Here is a 15,556-nt window from a genome sequence, read left to right on the forward strand (position 1 = left end):
TAACCTGGGATTTCTCAAACCATCTGTGGTAAAGGATCTAGGTTTTTATTTCCAGTCCATCATGGACTAATGTTTACTTAAAATACAGTAAAAATAAGGGAGAATAAAAATAAAGTTTAAACAAAGACACAGAAAATACTAGCCCAAATTTGGTATTAATAAATTCCCCAAGCATTATCAGGTTGCCACAAAGTTTCTAATGACTCACAATGTGTGTACTTATCTCACTGCAGATTGCAGATGAGTAACAAGCATATTATGGTTTGACATGGCCCAGGAACCAAACTTCTGAGTAGCACTGTTCTAACACCCTCTTATTTTCCTCCCTTCTCCAACCCTACACATTGGGCTTTCAGTACACCCACAAATCCCTAAAATTCCTCTGTCAGACCCTTGCTAAATTTGATTCTAACTTTTGGTTTATTTATCTATTTCCACCATGCTTCTATGCCTAAGAGCGTGAACCGTTTAGCTCTGAAACTTCAGTATTTAGGAGAGTAACTAGCAGATAACTGGTATTCAGCAAAATTTTTTTTGAATGAATAAAATGGTAAGTAAATAAATAATTAGCCTCCCATTTAAGTAAGTCCCATTTCATGTAGACCAGAGCGTTACTATATTCAAAACTGCAAAGTAGACATTTTTATTCAAAGTTAAGATTTTAAAATAAAAGTGACTCATTAAAAAATACACTTGTTTTAAATATTGAGGAAATACAACTTGTCACAGTGGCATTGAAAGAAATTGCAGTTTATTTGTAGGAAAAGATAGTTGTGTTTATTATGTTGTACTGAAGACTATGGAAAGTCAAGGCAAAAAAATGTGGGGTGTTTGCAAATGATGAGTTAGTAGGTAAATACATGTGAATATTTGGGATGCTCCAAGCTGTGGATACACCAGGATTAAAGTATATGATTGCCTATAACATATGGTACAGTGTGGTACAAGGATTATATGTGTACCTGCCCACAAACACTTTCTGCATCCACTTGTCAGATGGCTCCACTCTCCAACTTGCCTTAAAATTCCCCCATGGTACTCTGCTTTAGCTGTGACAATCATTGTTAAGTGCATGTATGTTACCTGGGGGTGGGCAGGGACAGGCTTAGGTGGGTAAGAATAAATGCCTTTCTCCCTTCTCAACAGCAGATATCAAAAGTCATTGGAGGAAGATGAGCCATTTGAGCCTCTGAGGGGGTTACTACTTTCATCTGGTTTGGCTGCAGAATTGAGGGATGGTTGAAATATTTTGGCTTCTGGGAAGTCCTGGGGCTCTAAAATGTGTACAAATGGGGTGCATTGCCATTTGTGTGAATAGAGCCCTCTGGAGTTATGCAGGGCACAGCCCTCAGAGGTGTCCACAGCATCCCCTGACTTGGCAGACCCTGTTGACGTGGTCCCCTTGGCCCTGGGAACAGTGCAAGTGTAAAGGGACTCTGGGGTTCCCTTCTTGCTTGCCACCTCAGTTAGCAGTCCCACCAAAGAACTGTGTGTGCACTGGATAGCAGCAACAGCCTTCATGGTATACCAATCAGAGACTACAGAGTGGCAGCTGGGCAAAGGACCCACAGCACCTGTCCTCAAAAAGTTATATATTTGCCGCCACAAAAGATTCAAATGGCTCATCTACCACCAACAACATTTGACACTTGCGGCTGACAGAAAGGGAGACTCTATGAGGGGAAAAGACAATATTACCATCTTCTCGGTTCCAGTTCTTTCCAGCCCCAGATATCAACCTTGTTAGGCATTTTGGGGTTCTTTAGATATCCAACTACATCCCTGAATTGTACACCCAGTCTTAGCTCCACTGAGAAACACACTGGACGCTTGACCCTGGACCTTTGAGCCTCTTTTTCCTCATCTGTAGGATGAGAATAATGGTATTCGCATCATAGACATTTTGTGAGAAATTTAAAAATAACATATACAAAGGGTCTAGCTCAGGGCCTGGCACACACTAAGTGCTCACCCAGCATGTTTTCTGTGTGAGACGGTGACCCCAGAGCTCCTGTCCAAGAGTGGGGACTAAGGGGTGGGGGACAGTGTACGGAACAGCAGCAGGGAGGTATTCTCTGCATCTTATACTTCTTATTAAACCATAAGATTGTGAAAGGCAGAATCAGCGCCAGGTTTACCTTTGTATTCTCCACAGAGCCTGCCCCTGTGCTTGCTTGGCACATGGTATGATATCATTTTGATTTTGCCTGGCTCTGCAGTTTATAGAGCAGCGTACCACTGTATTACATCAGGAGATTCCAATTCTAACTCCAGCATTGCCAATAACATGCAGTATGACTTTCAGAAATGTTCTCAGAGAGACACTGTTGAGTATCTGCTGTGTGGTGGGCATGGCAGCTGCAGGGGATGCCGGTGTTAAGACAGACATGGTCCTTGCCTCTAATGACGGAGACAGACTTTATGTAATGATCATGTGGTTAGTTAGTTACAATTGTGATAAGAACTATGAGGGTAGAGTATACACAAAGGGACTTGAGGGTGTTTGGAGAGAGAATTCAGGGAAGGCTTTTCTGAGAAATTGACATTTGAGCAGAGACCTGAAGGTTAAATTAGAGTTGCCAGGTATCACAGAGGAGGGCAGGAAGGAGGCTGCCAGCGTGTGCGAGCAGCCCGGGATGGAAAGGAGCACAGCACACAGTAGGAGTATAAAAAGCCAATGTGGCTGAGCTTAGCCAACAAAGGTGATGGGGCATGAGACAATTAAGGAGCAGCAGGCAAGGGACCAGATCATGTAGCAGCATTTCGGCCTTCAATCTAAGAGCAACAGGGAGCAGTGCCATGCAAGAGGGGCCACAGTGAGAGCAAACTGTCTTGGGGTTAGGAAATAAGGATTGCATTGTCTGTATAGAACTGAAAAACAATAGTGAAACTAAATAGAACTTTTTTATTTTCACTTTGCACTGGGAAATCTAACTATGTCAATCAGTAGTGTGCTAGTAAGTGTTTAAAAACTGGTTCTCTGGAGATATTTATATCAACATTTATATCTATATAGATACAGATATAATGTTACTGATATAATGGATGTGTAGCACACAGTTTACAAATAACGGTAAAATATGCAAATACTCTTTATTACAAATTCCTATAGTTGGTGGGTTCTTATGGAATACTTTTGTTGATTTTTGCTAAAGGCTTGTATCTGTATCCAACCGATGTTTGTAATTCAACCATGAGTTCACAAATGGAATTGCATCTTAATCTGCTTCTCTCAATAAATTTATTGTCAGTCACTCTGATACGTGATCTGTTAAACTATTTCTCACTCTTGTGCAAATTAAGCCCATTAAACTGAAATCTTTTCGTTTCAGCACTAAGCATAACACATTTTAAGTTTAATCAGCATTATTAAAATTTTCTCCATCATTTTCTTAAGTCTGGCGACAACCAGCAAAACAACTAATCAAGCCCTGATTCATAACATTTGTCAATTTCCATGGTGTAAATAATCCCACAGTGGCCCTTTGCAATCTACCAATGTGACATCACTGAATGTGAGTTAGGAAGACACAGTAGCACAGCATTATATGTTGTAGTGAAGATGGAAAGAAGTGGACAGACTTGATAGACACTTAGCAAGTAGAGACTTGTTAATTTGTTAGGTGCTAAGGGCAAAGGCAGAGTTTGGGAAATACTGGACCAATCGCTATTACAGGGAGACCTGAGGAGTAGCAGACAGTGAAAGCGTGCATTCCTTTGGGGATGTGTTCCATTTGCGGTAGTTACATGACACAACCAAGTGGAGAAGCTGAACAGATAGACAAATGGGTTTGAAGGTCAGAGAAGGATGAGTGTTGTGAATTTGGGATATACTGATTGAAACGTAGGCAGTGAATTAAATCACGCAGGGGAAAATCGTGACATGAAAGGAAAGCACTGAGACCCTAAAAATGTCATTTGGAGGTTATCAAGAAGCAGGTAAGTAAGCTAAGGAGACAGAAAGCAGTAGAGCAGAGTATGCCATCACCAAAAGTATATGTGTTGGAGTGCACAGGTAGCTTAGTTGGTTAGAGCGCGAGCTCTGGGCAACAGGGCTGCCGGTTGGATTCCCACATGGGCCGGCAAGCTGCGCCCTCTGCAACTAGAATGAAGTCAATGAGCTGCTGCTGAGCTCTTGAGTGGCATGGTGGCTCAGTTGTTTGGAGTGCGAGCTCTCAATCACAAGGTTGCCGGTTCGACTCCCACAAGGAATGGTGGACTGTGCCCCCTGCAAATAAGATTGAAAACGGCAACTGGACTTGGATGGAGCTGATGGAGTCCTACTGGGGAACACTACTGTTCCCCAATAAAAAGTCCTGGAAATACACACTGTTCTCCAATAAAGTCCTGTTCCCTTTCCCCAATTAAAAAAAAAAAAAGCGTATGTGTTAAGGAGGAGGAATGTAATGCACATTTTGCTGAGATCAGGTAAAACGAGGGTGAGCGTCCTTTGGATTTAGTGATTGTGGGTGTTATTGGTGACGACAGCAAAGTCAGTTTCAATGGAGTGTGGAAACCAAGAAGTGAAGGGGAGTTGGGAGACTAGAAGAGTGGGTGCAGGCAGCTCTGTCAACAACTTAGCTAAGAGAGGCAAGGTAGCTGCTAGAAAGGTATGCGGAGTACAGGAAGGCCTGGGACTGATTAAATGATGATAATAATAGGGATCCAGACAAGAGGTAGAGGTTGACGATGTTAGATCAGATTCTGTGATACTGGGAAAAAAGTGTGTGTGAGGGGGGTGGAATCAGGAGTAGGTTTGTAGGTTTGTCAGTGGAAAGTGGCTAAATTTCTCTTTTTCTTAAAGCAGGAGACAAAGTAGTCTGCGAATGGGAGTCAGAGTGGCAATCAGGTTGGGAGTGGAGATCCGGCCAGGAGAAGCGCCACAGCAGGGTTCGTGGGTCAGCAGAATGAAGACCCTGGGCCGTGGAAGAGGATCTGTTAAAAACAAAAGCTGGGGCAGCCGGGCCTTGGATGGAAGAATGCAGTTTCAGTTCAGTTCTGAGAGACAGAAAGTGGAGACACACATTTGAAGTAACTCCTCCTGGACAGGAAGAAGTCTAGAGTTCTGGTTGTTCCGATCCAGCTCCTGTTCCTGCAGGGCGGCTGCAGCCCGTCCACGGAACGCCATAGACAGCGCAAGAAGCGCTAGACAGGTAGGGAAAGGCCCCGCGCCGGCGGAAAACAAGAGAAAGGACCGGCCTGCGGTGGCCCGCAGAGACCCGCGAGGTCTGGATCCCGCAGCCCGCTTCACCCGGCCAGGCTGGGACCGCCCCTTCCCGTCCCGTCCCGGCCCCGCCCGGACTCCTCTATCGCGGAGTCTGTCTCTGCGGCTCCTTCGCCGCGGACTAGAACTCTGTCCTGACGTCACCGACGCATCCGCCAATGGGTTGAAGAGGGACCAGCTGCAGCTGAAAGTGACGGCAGAAACAGCCAATGGGCGCGAGGAGAGGGCGGGCCGAGGCGGGAGTGTGAGAGTGACCGCCCGCAAGCTTGGGGAGCTGCGGGCGGTGAGGGCCGTGCGCGGCGCTGGAGGGGGCGCGACGGGGGGCGGGGGGTGCGGCGCGGGCGGCCCCTCCCCCTGCCCAGCTCCGGGCGGGCGACCAGAGCCGCGGGAGTTTTCGCGCCTGGGAGGGAGATGCTGCTGCCGCTCGGGCTCCTTGCAGGTAACGCGCGGGGCGGCCCCTGCAGGGCCGAGCTGGGCGGAGCACGCTGCGGGGCGAGCAGAGTTGGGCGCTGAGTGGACGCTGGGTCCCCGCTGCTGCCGCACCCCCAGCTCCGCGGGCTGACCCGGGCCCGGCGGCGGCGAGGCTGGAGGAGTTGGCTCCGGGACTCGGGTTGCGGCTGGGGCCGAGGTCACGGGAGACGCGGGCCCCGGGCGCCCCGGTGTAAGCAGCACGCGGGACAAAGGGCGCGTTGCGGAGGGTGCGTGCTCCCCCTGTCCGCACACTGGGCTGCGGCTCCTGCGCTCCCTCAATCCCGGGCAGTGATCACCCTGCCTGCTCCGCACCGGGCGCCTACTACACCTGGCCTCGGGGCCCCGCGCCACCCTGCGCCTGGCCGCCAGCTGTCTGTGGCGCGGGCGGTGGCTGGGCGCAGCCGGGCCGCTTGGCCGTCTGCCCTGGGTTAAAGGCGGCTCCCCTGCAGAGCAGCGAGTGACAGCTATTCCACGCTGGCTGCCGAGCTGAGCGGCAGGAGAGCCGCGTGCACCCGCCGGGGCACCGGGGAGTCACCCAGCCGCCACTTCCCCTTTCGCAGGCTTGGAGTTTGGGGAAGCCGAGCAACAGCCGCTCCACCTCCTGTGAACTCCGCGGGCTTCTGGTCTTGTTGATGTTGTGACTGTGGGCTGTGTCTGTTTCTTTCTTTTTTTTTTTTTTTAACCACACACAAAAGAAGGGAGGAGTTAGAGGAAAGATCTAGCCAGCACGTTGTGGATCGTCCTACTCTGCTCTTTCCCTGGGAGAGCAGATGAACGGGGAGAATTCCTTGAGAAACCATTGCAGTGACTACTTCCTGGGTACCCTCCCTTTCCCTTCTTTCTGCGGTCCCGACCGCGTCTGGCGTGCCCCAGGTGGAGATCGGGTAAAGTAAAGCAGACCGACTTCCACGGGAAAATGGCTACAAGCTACTGGCAAGCTGGAAACTTTCTGGGACAGTGGAACTGTGAATGTGTAACCACACGCAGTCATTCTTGCTATAGGCAGGCATGGGCCTCATGTGTCACTGAATTGAAAAACGGGAAGGCGATCACTGGAGAAAGATAGCACTTTAGCATTTTGTTCAGCGCTATGTGGTTGGGGGGAGGTTGAGGTGACCGTCTCTCTTGCCATGAGGGCTCCAAGGGAGGAGCAGTCAGGTCAGGTCTCCAGATACTGGGTCAGAAACGATCGAGTTCTTTAATCTGATATCCAGAGGCTCTGTTTCATTGCAGCCTGGCAAGAGGGCAGCTGGCGTGTGGAAGGATTGTTACTGATGAGGTAGAAAGGCCAGCCCGAGGCCAGCAGGCCTTTGAGTGCATGTGGAAGCATTTTCTGTCGTAGGTGGGTGCTGCTCATTTTTCCAGGCTTGCTCATTTTTTAGGTTTGATCTGCCATTCTGTTTCCTGCAGTCCAGGCTGCTGTCTCAGCAGTCACTGGGTCCCCAGCATTCACAGCTCAGTAATATTTGTTTTTGGGAGCAGAGTGGCTGCCCTGTTTCAGGTCTTTTTGACCTTTTCATTGATGATTGATTCATTTGTTTTAACCCCCTGAAAATAGAGGCCTGGTATGAGAAGTTGGAGAAGTTGAGAATAAAGAGACTTCTGCTTTGTTCCAAATTCAACTGCTAGTAGGGCTGCTTAATTCTGAACACAGTGTGAAATGGGCACAGATGTCAGATAGGCATCAGAGCACCAACTTTATCCCTGGTAAAACTGGTTAGAGCACTGCTTGGACTGAACTGAGGCTGAGGCCACAGTGGGGCTTCCTTCTTCTCACTCCATGTAAAAAACTTACCAGCTACATCCAAGAGCCAGGGCTCCCAGGTAGGACATCACCTGGAGACAAGGAACAGGGCAATGCAGCCAAGGGCCCATCAGAAGAAAAATGGAACGTGTCCCTTCCTATTTCATGACCCGGGTGCAAAAATAAAAAGGAAAAAAAAGGGAGGGGAATGGTCCCCCTATCTGTACCACCTCATGTGGGCAGGATGTTTTTACCTGACTGCTGAGCCTGGCTCCGATCACTGAAGAACAAAGGCCATTTACCATAGGGGGAAGCAGAGTTGGGAACAGGATCAGTATATGTGGCTGTGAAGTTTCTGCAGGACACACAGACACCTGGCCAGGGAAGCAATGCCTTGGGTCTGCCCAAAAGAAGGGCACCTTTTTCTCACTGGCATCAGATCACCTGATGGGCTACTGCTGGCCTTGGTAAGCAATCTACAGGAGTAGACAATTGATGGGCAACAACGGGGATTCCAAGACAGAAAGTCAGGGACTACTAGGCATCAGGAACTAATTTCTCCAAATAGCAACAATAACCAGAACTAAATTATTTCCATATATTTTCTCCTTTAATCCTTACCACAACCCCCTGAAGTAAGTAGTGGTACCCTGTTGTGCCGATGTGGAATTGATCCTTAGAAAGACTGAGTAGCTCAAGATCATGCAAGTAGCAAGTCCAAATCTGTCTGCTTCAGAGCCCGTGCTCTTAATCACTGGTCTTTGAGAACTTTGTATGGGTTCCGAACATGCTGTAGTAGCTTTCGTTGCACTTGCTAATCCGCAGTATTTTTCTGAACTATTCACTATACACATTAACCATAATGCCTTAAACGAAAACGGTATCTGTGAGTATTTTCAGAGGCAGCAAAGACGTGGGAACCTTGGATACTAAGGGAGGGAAACTGCTACGAGAAGGGGAACCAACCAGAATGGAGAAATAATGTGGAGGGCAGGAACAGGGTAAGACTACGTTCTCTGAAGGCCCTGCAGAAGAGGAAGGGGATCGTCCTGAGATTGACTCAACCTTTCTATTGACGCCACAGGCATCCAGGCCTGGCCCAGCAGGGCACCCCAGATGCTGGGGTCCACAGTCTGCCTTCCATATATCTCAACTGTTGCCTGAGTATGAAAATGATTAGTCTGTGTTACAGACAATCTGAAATGACAGTGAGGCCTGACAACTAATTTCAGAAGCACAAATTATTTCCTGGTTCAATATTCTTCCTGTAAGGTCACTTGAACCTCATGACAACCATTTGTGAAATAATGCTCAAATATTTGGGCCTAAAGCAGATAACATCAAGACCATGTATCGCGTTCACTCTGCTGTGCATTTAAAACTGGTATACAATATTTGCTTTCCTCCACATTAACTTTTTAAACCAAAGAACACTTTTTTATTCCTTCCATGTTAAGTCATGGTGTCTTCCTAACTATTAAGTCTTATTTATTTTAAGTAGCAGGAGTAATTTAGCTGAAATGTAGACATAGTAGTTGGGGCCTGCATGGTGACCTATTTTGTGTTTGTAGCTGTAATTTGCATTTAACCAATGATTTGTCCTTACACTGGAAAAGAAAAAAAGGCAGCAGGTAGCTGGAATTCCCCTTCCCCCATTACTCGCCCCCCCCCCGCCCCCCCAAGCACTTGCTGAGAGCATGAGTTACATCTGGTGGAGAAGCTCAAAGGACCAGCAGTGAAAGTTGCAGAGCCTTTCCTCTCTCGATTGAAAATCTGGATCTCTTTCCAGCACCTGGAAAGGGACAGTGTGACTGTTGGATCTGTCTCCGCATTCACTCAGCTAGAGAAGCCTATTGCAAGGATGCTTGTGACCTCAGATGGCCTATTTGGCTGACTTATTGATTCCATAATCTGGGGTATTCCCTGAGCGACCTAGAAGCAAATATTTGTCTAAACTGCCTTGCCAATCAAGGGGCTTGGGATCGTCCTCCATCTCAGCATGAAAGGAATGGGGGCAGGTCCCTTACTCAGGAAGACAAGAGCCTCAGCACCAACAAACCAAATACTAAAGGGGATTTTCAAAAGAAAATAGCTCTGTGCCTGTGCTTTCACCCTCCTTGAAGAAAGTACTTGTACTAAAGCTAACGTCCCCTGGGCATTCATTAAAGCCAGGCAGTCTTTCTAAGCACTTTAGTCGGATATGTTGTTTAACCCTCCTGACAACCATGTGAGGTCAGCACAGTTATCGCCTCTTTCGAGGTGAGGAAACTGAGGCCTAGCGAGGTTAAGTAACTTGTCCAAAGGAACATAGGATTGGAACCTGAGGAGTTGACCCGAACATAATCCTGGTAAATCCAAAGAAAGCACCTATTGAGGATGTGGTGGGAATGGGGACAGATAAAAGGTGATTTGGGGAGGTAGTTTGTTATTTCTTTGGGCGAATTCCAAGCCAGGAAGCTCTTAGGCAGCTCTCATTGCTGAGAAGTTATGCTTTGCATAGTAGTACAGGAAGTGGACTCTGAGAGGATAGGTAACACACGCAAGGCCACAGAACTACATAAAACGCATGGCTGAGAGGCACACATTTCTGGCTTTAATATTTTGCCTGTTTGAAAGAAAAGTTAAAAAAAAAGTGTAAATTTTTAACTTGATTCTCTCACCAATATTGAAGGTCATAGCCTCACCTAGAATAGTCTCTATTCTTTCAGATACAGCTCAGCCCTTTCTGGAATAAGATATTTTCCCAAATCAATGAGTCTACAACATTCTCTCCATCCTCTGTTTACTGTCTGTGTGTGAACCACTGAACAGGCATCGATCACATGCCTTGCCTCATCATCTCTATGAAACTCTCTCCCAGATTTTCATCTAACCGGCATGAGTGTTTTGAGTTCTCAGAGTCAGATTCATGTTGCATACCCCGCCCCCACATACAAGGTGCTAAGACCCCGCAGTGAATATTTCTTGATTTTTCTTTGATTGGATTAAGATGGTAACTTTTTTTTTTTTAACTTTGTAAACTGGTTCCAGAACTATAAAAATTGATTTCCTTTATGGGGTTGATGAATATAGGAATCCGTTAAATCAGTATTTCTCAAGGACAGTTCAGCATCAGAAAACCAAGGGTTTCCAACGTGGTAGGTTGCAGTTGGGCCCAGGAGAATCAGTTTGTGTTCCAGGTCACTTTTCTGCCCACTAGAGTTGGAAAACCACAGCTTCAAGTTTTTGAGAGCACATGCTCTCAGATTGCAGCAAAAATGACTGTCTAGGGCCGGCCCGGTGGCTCAGGCGGTTAGAGCTCCATGCTCCTAACTCCAAAGGCTGCCGGTTCGATTCCCACCTGGGCCAGTGGGCTCTCAACCACAAGATTGCTGGTTCAACTCCTCGAGTCCCGCAAGGGATGGTGGGCTCCGCCCCCTGCAACTAAGATTGAACACAGCACCTTGAGCTGAGCTGCCGCTGAGATCCCGGATGGCTCAGTTGGTTGGAGCATGTCCTCTCAACCACAAGGTTGCCGGTTCGACTCCCGCAAGGGATGGTGGGCTGTGCCCTCTGCAAGTAGCAATGGCAACTGGACCTGGAGCTGAGCTGCATCCTCCACAACTAAGACTGAAAGGACAACAACTTGAAGCTGAATGGCACCCTCCACAACTAAGATTGAAAGGACAACAACTTGACTTGGAAAAAAGTCCTGGAAATACAGACTGTTCCCTAATAAAGTCCTGTTTCCCTTCCCCAATAAAATCTTAAAAAAAAAAAAAAATGACTGTCTAACTCTTATTCATTTAAGGTAAATATGTACACTGGAGAAACATTCCTAACAATGCACTGATGAGTATTTCTGTCATGTTATTTTCTTACAGATTTCTAACCAGCATAATGCTGCAGCCAGAGGCTGACAGCCTGCAGTTTTCAAAATGGCCGAGTTGGAGGCCAGTTTGGATGACATCATTCCATCTTCTGTTCTTCCTCCTTTCTGGGCTAAGTTAGTAGTGGGATTTGTTTCCCTTGTATGTTTCGCACGTAGCTATGATGGAGATTTTGTCTTTGATGACTCTGAAGCTATTATTAACAATAAGGTTTGTATCTAAATTAATTCCTGATAAACTTATGTTCACCACTTGCCTATGTCTCAATAATAGTCTTAGTTTGTGTTGAATAATTATTTTCTGTTAAACTTAGGTTAAACATTTTCCTGGACCCCAATAATGCTCTAGATTTTCCATCTGTTTTACTTTTTTTTTCTTTTTAAAATTAAAGTTTATCTGGGTGACAATGGTTAGTAAAGTTACATAGGTTTCAGGTGTACAATTCTGTGATACATCATGTATATATCACATTGTGTGTTCACCACCCAGAGTCCTCCTTCCATCACTTCCGTCTCTCTTAGATAGCATCTTGATGTAGGGCTCCTTTTCTTGCTGACAGCAGGGTCTCCAACCGCTACCTAACCTCTGGCTTTACCCTCCCTATGTGAGGCCCCAGTCCACACCTGTATCAGAGAGACTGTCATTCTAAGATTACATGACCAGGGCGTTGTAATCTTAGACTAAGTATTTCAGGTTTTGTGACAAATTTCCAGAACTATGGGCCAGAACTATTCCACCCCCCGCTCCAAAAAAAGAAAAAAAAATTATGCATTTGCTGCAATGATGGAAGAGTCTGATCACCCACCAAAAGTTACGTCCTCAGCAGCAAGCGGGCTGCTTCTTTGTCCTTCGTTGATAGCGTCATGACAGTCTGATGACAGCTGCTAGAGGACAGGGAGCGTGCTGCCCATGGATAAGGCAGTTCCTGCCATTTCATGTTCGGAGACGCAAATGTGCTGAATTTGCAATTTCCCAGCCAGTTTTGCCCTATCAGTGGGAGCTTGCTATATTGGTGTAGGGAAAGTGATACTCTCTTTCACTCACTAACTAGAGATAGGAAGAAGAAATAGGTTTGTGGAAAGGGAAGAAAAAGATTTAAGGGAGCTAAAAGAAAATCAGAAACAGATTCATGGAGAGAGGGAAGGCCCAGAGGAGAAAGAACGTGGAAATAACACAGGTGACAATGTAGTTACTTGGTGACAATGTAGTTACTCAGCAGATATTTTATGTGTGTGCCTTAACCAGTAAAGAGAGTTTGAAGGTTTGAAGGAATATACTTTCTCTCTCTCTCTCTCTCTCTCTCTCTCTCTCTCTCTCTCTCTCTCTCCCTCTCTCCACCTCTCTCTCTCATTCTCCTTGTCATTCTCTCTAGCAATGCAACTGTAGGAACTCTTTGTAACACTGTTGAATGCTCTTAAATTTTTGAAGTCATGGATTCTACCAAATGAGGAAAAACGTCATTTTCATAATGAAAATGTTGGAAAAAATTCTGTATGTGACAAACATTTTTTCAGTGTGGGGAAGGGGGAGGGGGGAAATGACTTGCAGATATTTTATTTGTAATACATTGCGATTGATTTTCTCCATTTTGATGGCACAAACTACAGCATTATTGATGCTTGTTTTTCGTTCAAGTTCTTCCCTTGTAATTCAAGTTCACCCAGCAATTGTTGCAGCTGTTTCTGTTTCAGTTCTTTTTAAAACTGCCTAAGAGAAAAAGAAGTTTGTAGCTCAAAGCAACTATGTCACATCCGTGGCTTCATAGCTCCAGAATTGCTTTCCTAACAAGTATTGGAGGATATGACTTTATTTTTTAAATATCATGATTTTATTGAGCGTTTCTTGACTCTTCTGCTTTTATTAATGACGGTATATAAAGTGTGAACTCAGAACCTATGTGGAAGAACTTTGGTGAGCAAGGCAGGGCAAAGCATGAGCTCCACTGGATGTGCGGGTGCCCTAGTGTGGGGATCATTCTCTTTCCTTCGGTGTGGGGTGAGGCAGAGGAAGCCCTGTCGTGGCTCTGCTGTGCATTGTCTTGGCAGCGTTTTGCAGAGCCTCACACTGCCCCTGTGTTAACTCACTAGCCCTCCCTTTTTTCTTTCCTCTTTAATGAAAGGCGCTCCTTCCTTCGTTGGCACCATGCCTACAGTAATGTGAAACAGGCTGTTACTGGGTTTTATTGGTGTTCAGGACTGTTTTCCAGATGCTTCCTTGTAGTGTTGAGTTGCCTGCTTTCATTGAGATGATGATTTTCTTTGAGACAGTGGAGTTATCAGGAATTTCAGACAAAACACGTCTTTTCCATAAATCTTTATGAGGAAAGATTGACCTTTCTTCCTGTAGCATGCGCTGCTCTGTGTAGGCTACACCTAATCAAATATTTAGAACTTTGGTGTTCATTTTCTGCTCAAATGGAGGGAAAGATCGTCTACCCAACCCCTTCACAACTAAACAGAACTCCTGGGACAGTGCAAAAGAAGATGGACTTCCAATTTTGTAACTGAGTAAACTCAGTTGGTAGATGGATTACAGAACTTTCAGGAAATATCTAACCAACTCATAGAGGGGGTTGATATGCTCAAGGCCTCTGAGGCTGATACCCAATGGAAGTGAAATTCCCCCTCAAAGTGAGTATCAGGTGACCAACTTTGCATCTCTTGCCTCTTCGCAAGTCTTTCCCTTTGAGTCAGCAAGCATTTAAGTAGCTAGGACTCACTGAACTCTACTGTGTGTCATGAACCCTGGTTATTCTCTTGGGCCAGCCAGGATTTGACATCTTTTCTCTGTTTGGGGCATTCCCCACCTTCTCGTTGTTACAAGCTGCAACGACTGTCCAGTTTGGATGCAGACACAGATATAGGCTCGCCTGTCAGGTGTGCCCACCTGGTGGAGTCAGGAGCTAGTCATGCAAAGAAGAGGGGGCCTGGAGGCAGCCGGGCAGCCTCAGCAGTTTGTCCAGTAGTGTGATTTGGGGGCGTGCATCTGGCTGCACAGCCCTGGACCTGGTTTTCCAGCCCACGGTAGTCAGGGAGACTTGCAATCCCCTTAAGCATTCCTTTCTTTTGCTTAAGTTAATCAGAGTTGATTTAGGTTACTGTGGTGAAGAGTCTTGACTGATATACCATGCTGTGTTTACTTAGTACATCATAATTTCTAGTCCCTAAAATATTCCTATCTAATTATGCTTTAAACAGAAAATTAATATTTGGTTTTGTTACTTATCCTACAGGACCGTGTCTGCCTTCTTATTAGACACAATTTATACAATCTAGGTTCATACTTAAATGTAAAAAAAGTGCATTTTTAAGCATCTGCAGTACAATACCAAATTAAATTGCCTTAGTAGTAAGGAAGGTATAGTGTTTTTTTTAAATATTTTGTGATCTTTACCTTTAAAAAATTATGTGGAAGTTGTTTTTTCTTTAATTGTACTGTTTGCTTAGTTCATGATAAAAAAAATTGGAAACTTGTATATGTTTATCCACACTTATGTTTTAACTGGGATATTTTTGGTAAATTAACTTTTGTATTGGATATGAGAAAAGGTAATAGTGATCTCCTTTTGCTATATGATCTATTCATTCAGTATAGATTGAGGACCTTCTGTAAACTCCTAGCAAACACCGATGTGTCCCTGGCCTCTTGGAGCCCAAGTCCAGTGGGGCAGACAGAAAATAGTTATATGATTATAAATCAGCAGTGTGCCAGGCGCTATGAGGATAGATGCAAGATACCCCAAGACCCACAGAAGGGGAATTGCATCAGCTCAGGAAGGTCATAGCTAAATGGCCAGGATATGAACTGCGGGAGGAGCCGAGTTGTGAAGAGTTGAGGGATAACCACCTGCGTGGAGACCTGCACATGCAAAGCCTTTGGGATGGGGGACCGCAGGAGCTGTGTAGGGACTGGACAAAGGCCATTAGCAGGATCACCAAGTCTGAGAGGTGAGCCTGCAGAGTTTGGTGGGAGCCAGTGTACCCCAGACTATGGATTCTACATCAAGACATTGGCTTTGTCCTAGAAGAGGAGAGAGCTGTTGCAGTGTTTTAAGCAGGGGTGGGTGGAGTGGCCTGATTTGCATTTTGGAGAGATCAATGTGGAAAACATGTCAGAGGGTACAGGAGACGCTCTAGGAGGCCTGCATGTGTCCTAGGTAAGAAATAATGGTGGCTTGGCCCAGGACTGGTGGGAGAAATGGAGAACAAAGGTATGAAGAACTTTAAAGAAGAAGACTTGGTGAGGGCT

General features: G+C 45.9%; 1 protein-coding gene across 2 annotated transcripts in view; it reads left to right on the forward strand.

The window, feature by feature from the left end:
• The first annotated feature begins 5,523 nt into the window (after nt 1-5,523).
• TMTC4 (transmembrane O-mannosyltransferase targeting cadherins 4) overlaps nt 5,524-15,556 on the forward strand; it is a 57,925-nt gene continuing 47,892 nt past the window's right edge. For both annotated transcript variants that reach the window (XM_019754227.3, XM_019754228.3), the window contains exons 1-2: nt 5,524-5,663; nt 11,303-11,518. In XM_019754227.3, coding sequence (XP_019609786.1) covers nt 11,357-11,518 — 162 coding nt within the window. In that variant the 5' untranslated portion in view covers nt 5,524-5,663; nt 11,303-11,356. The remainder of the gene's footprint in view (nt 5,664-11,302; nt 11,519-15,556) is intronic.

This window comes from Rhinolophus sinicus, chromosome 16, assembly GCF_057876585.1.
Source record: "Rhinolophus sinicus isolate RSI-liver-muscle chromosome 16, RSI-T2T, whole genome shotgun sequence".
Lineage (NCBI taxonomy): Eukaryota > Metazoa > Chordata > Mammalia > Chiroptera > Rhinolophidae > Rhinolophus > Rhinolophus sinicus.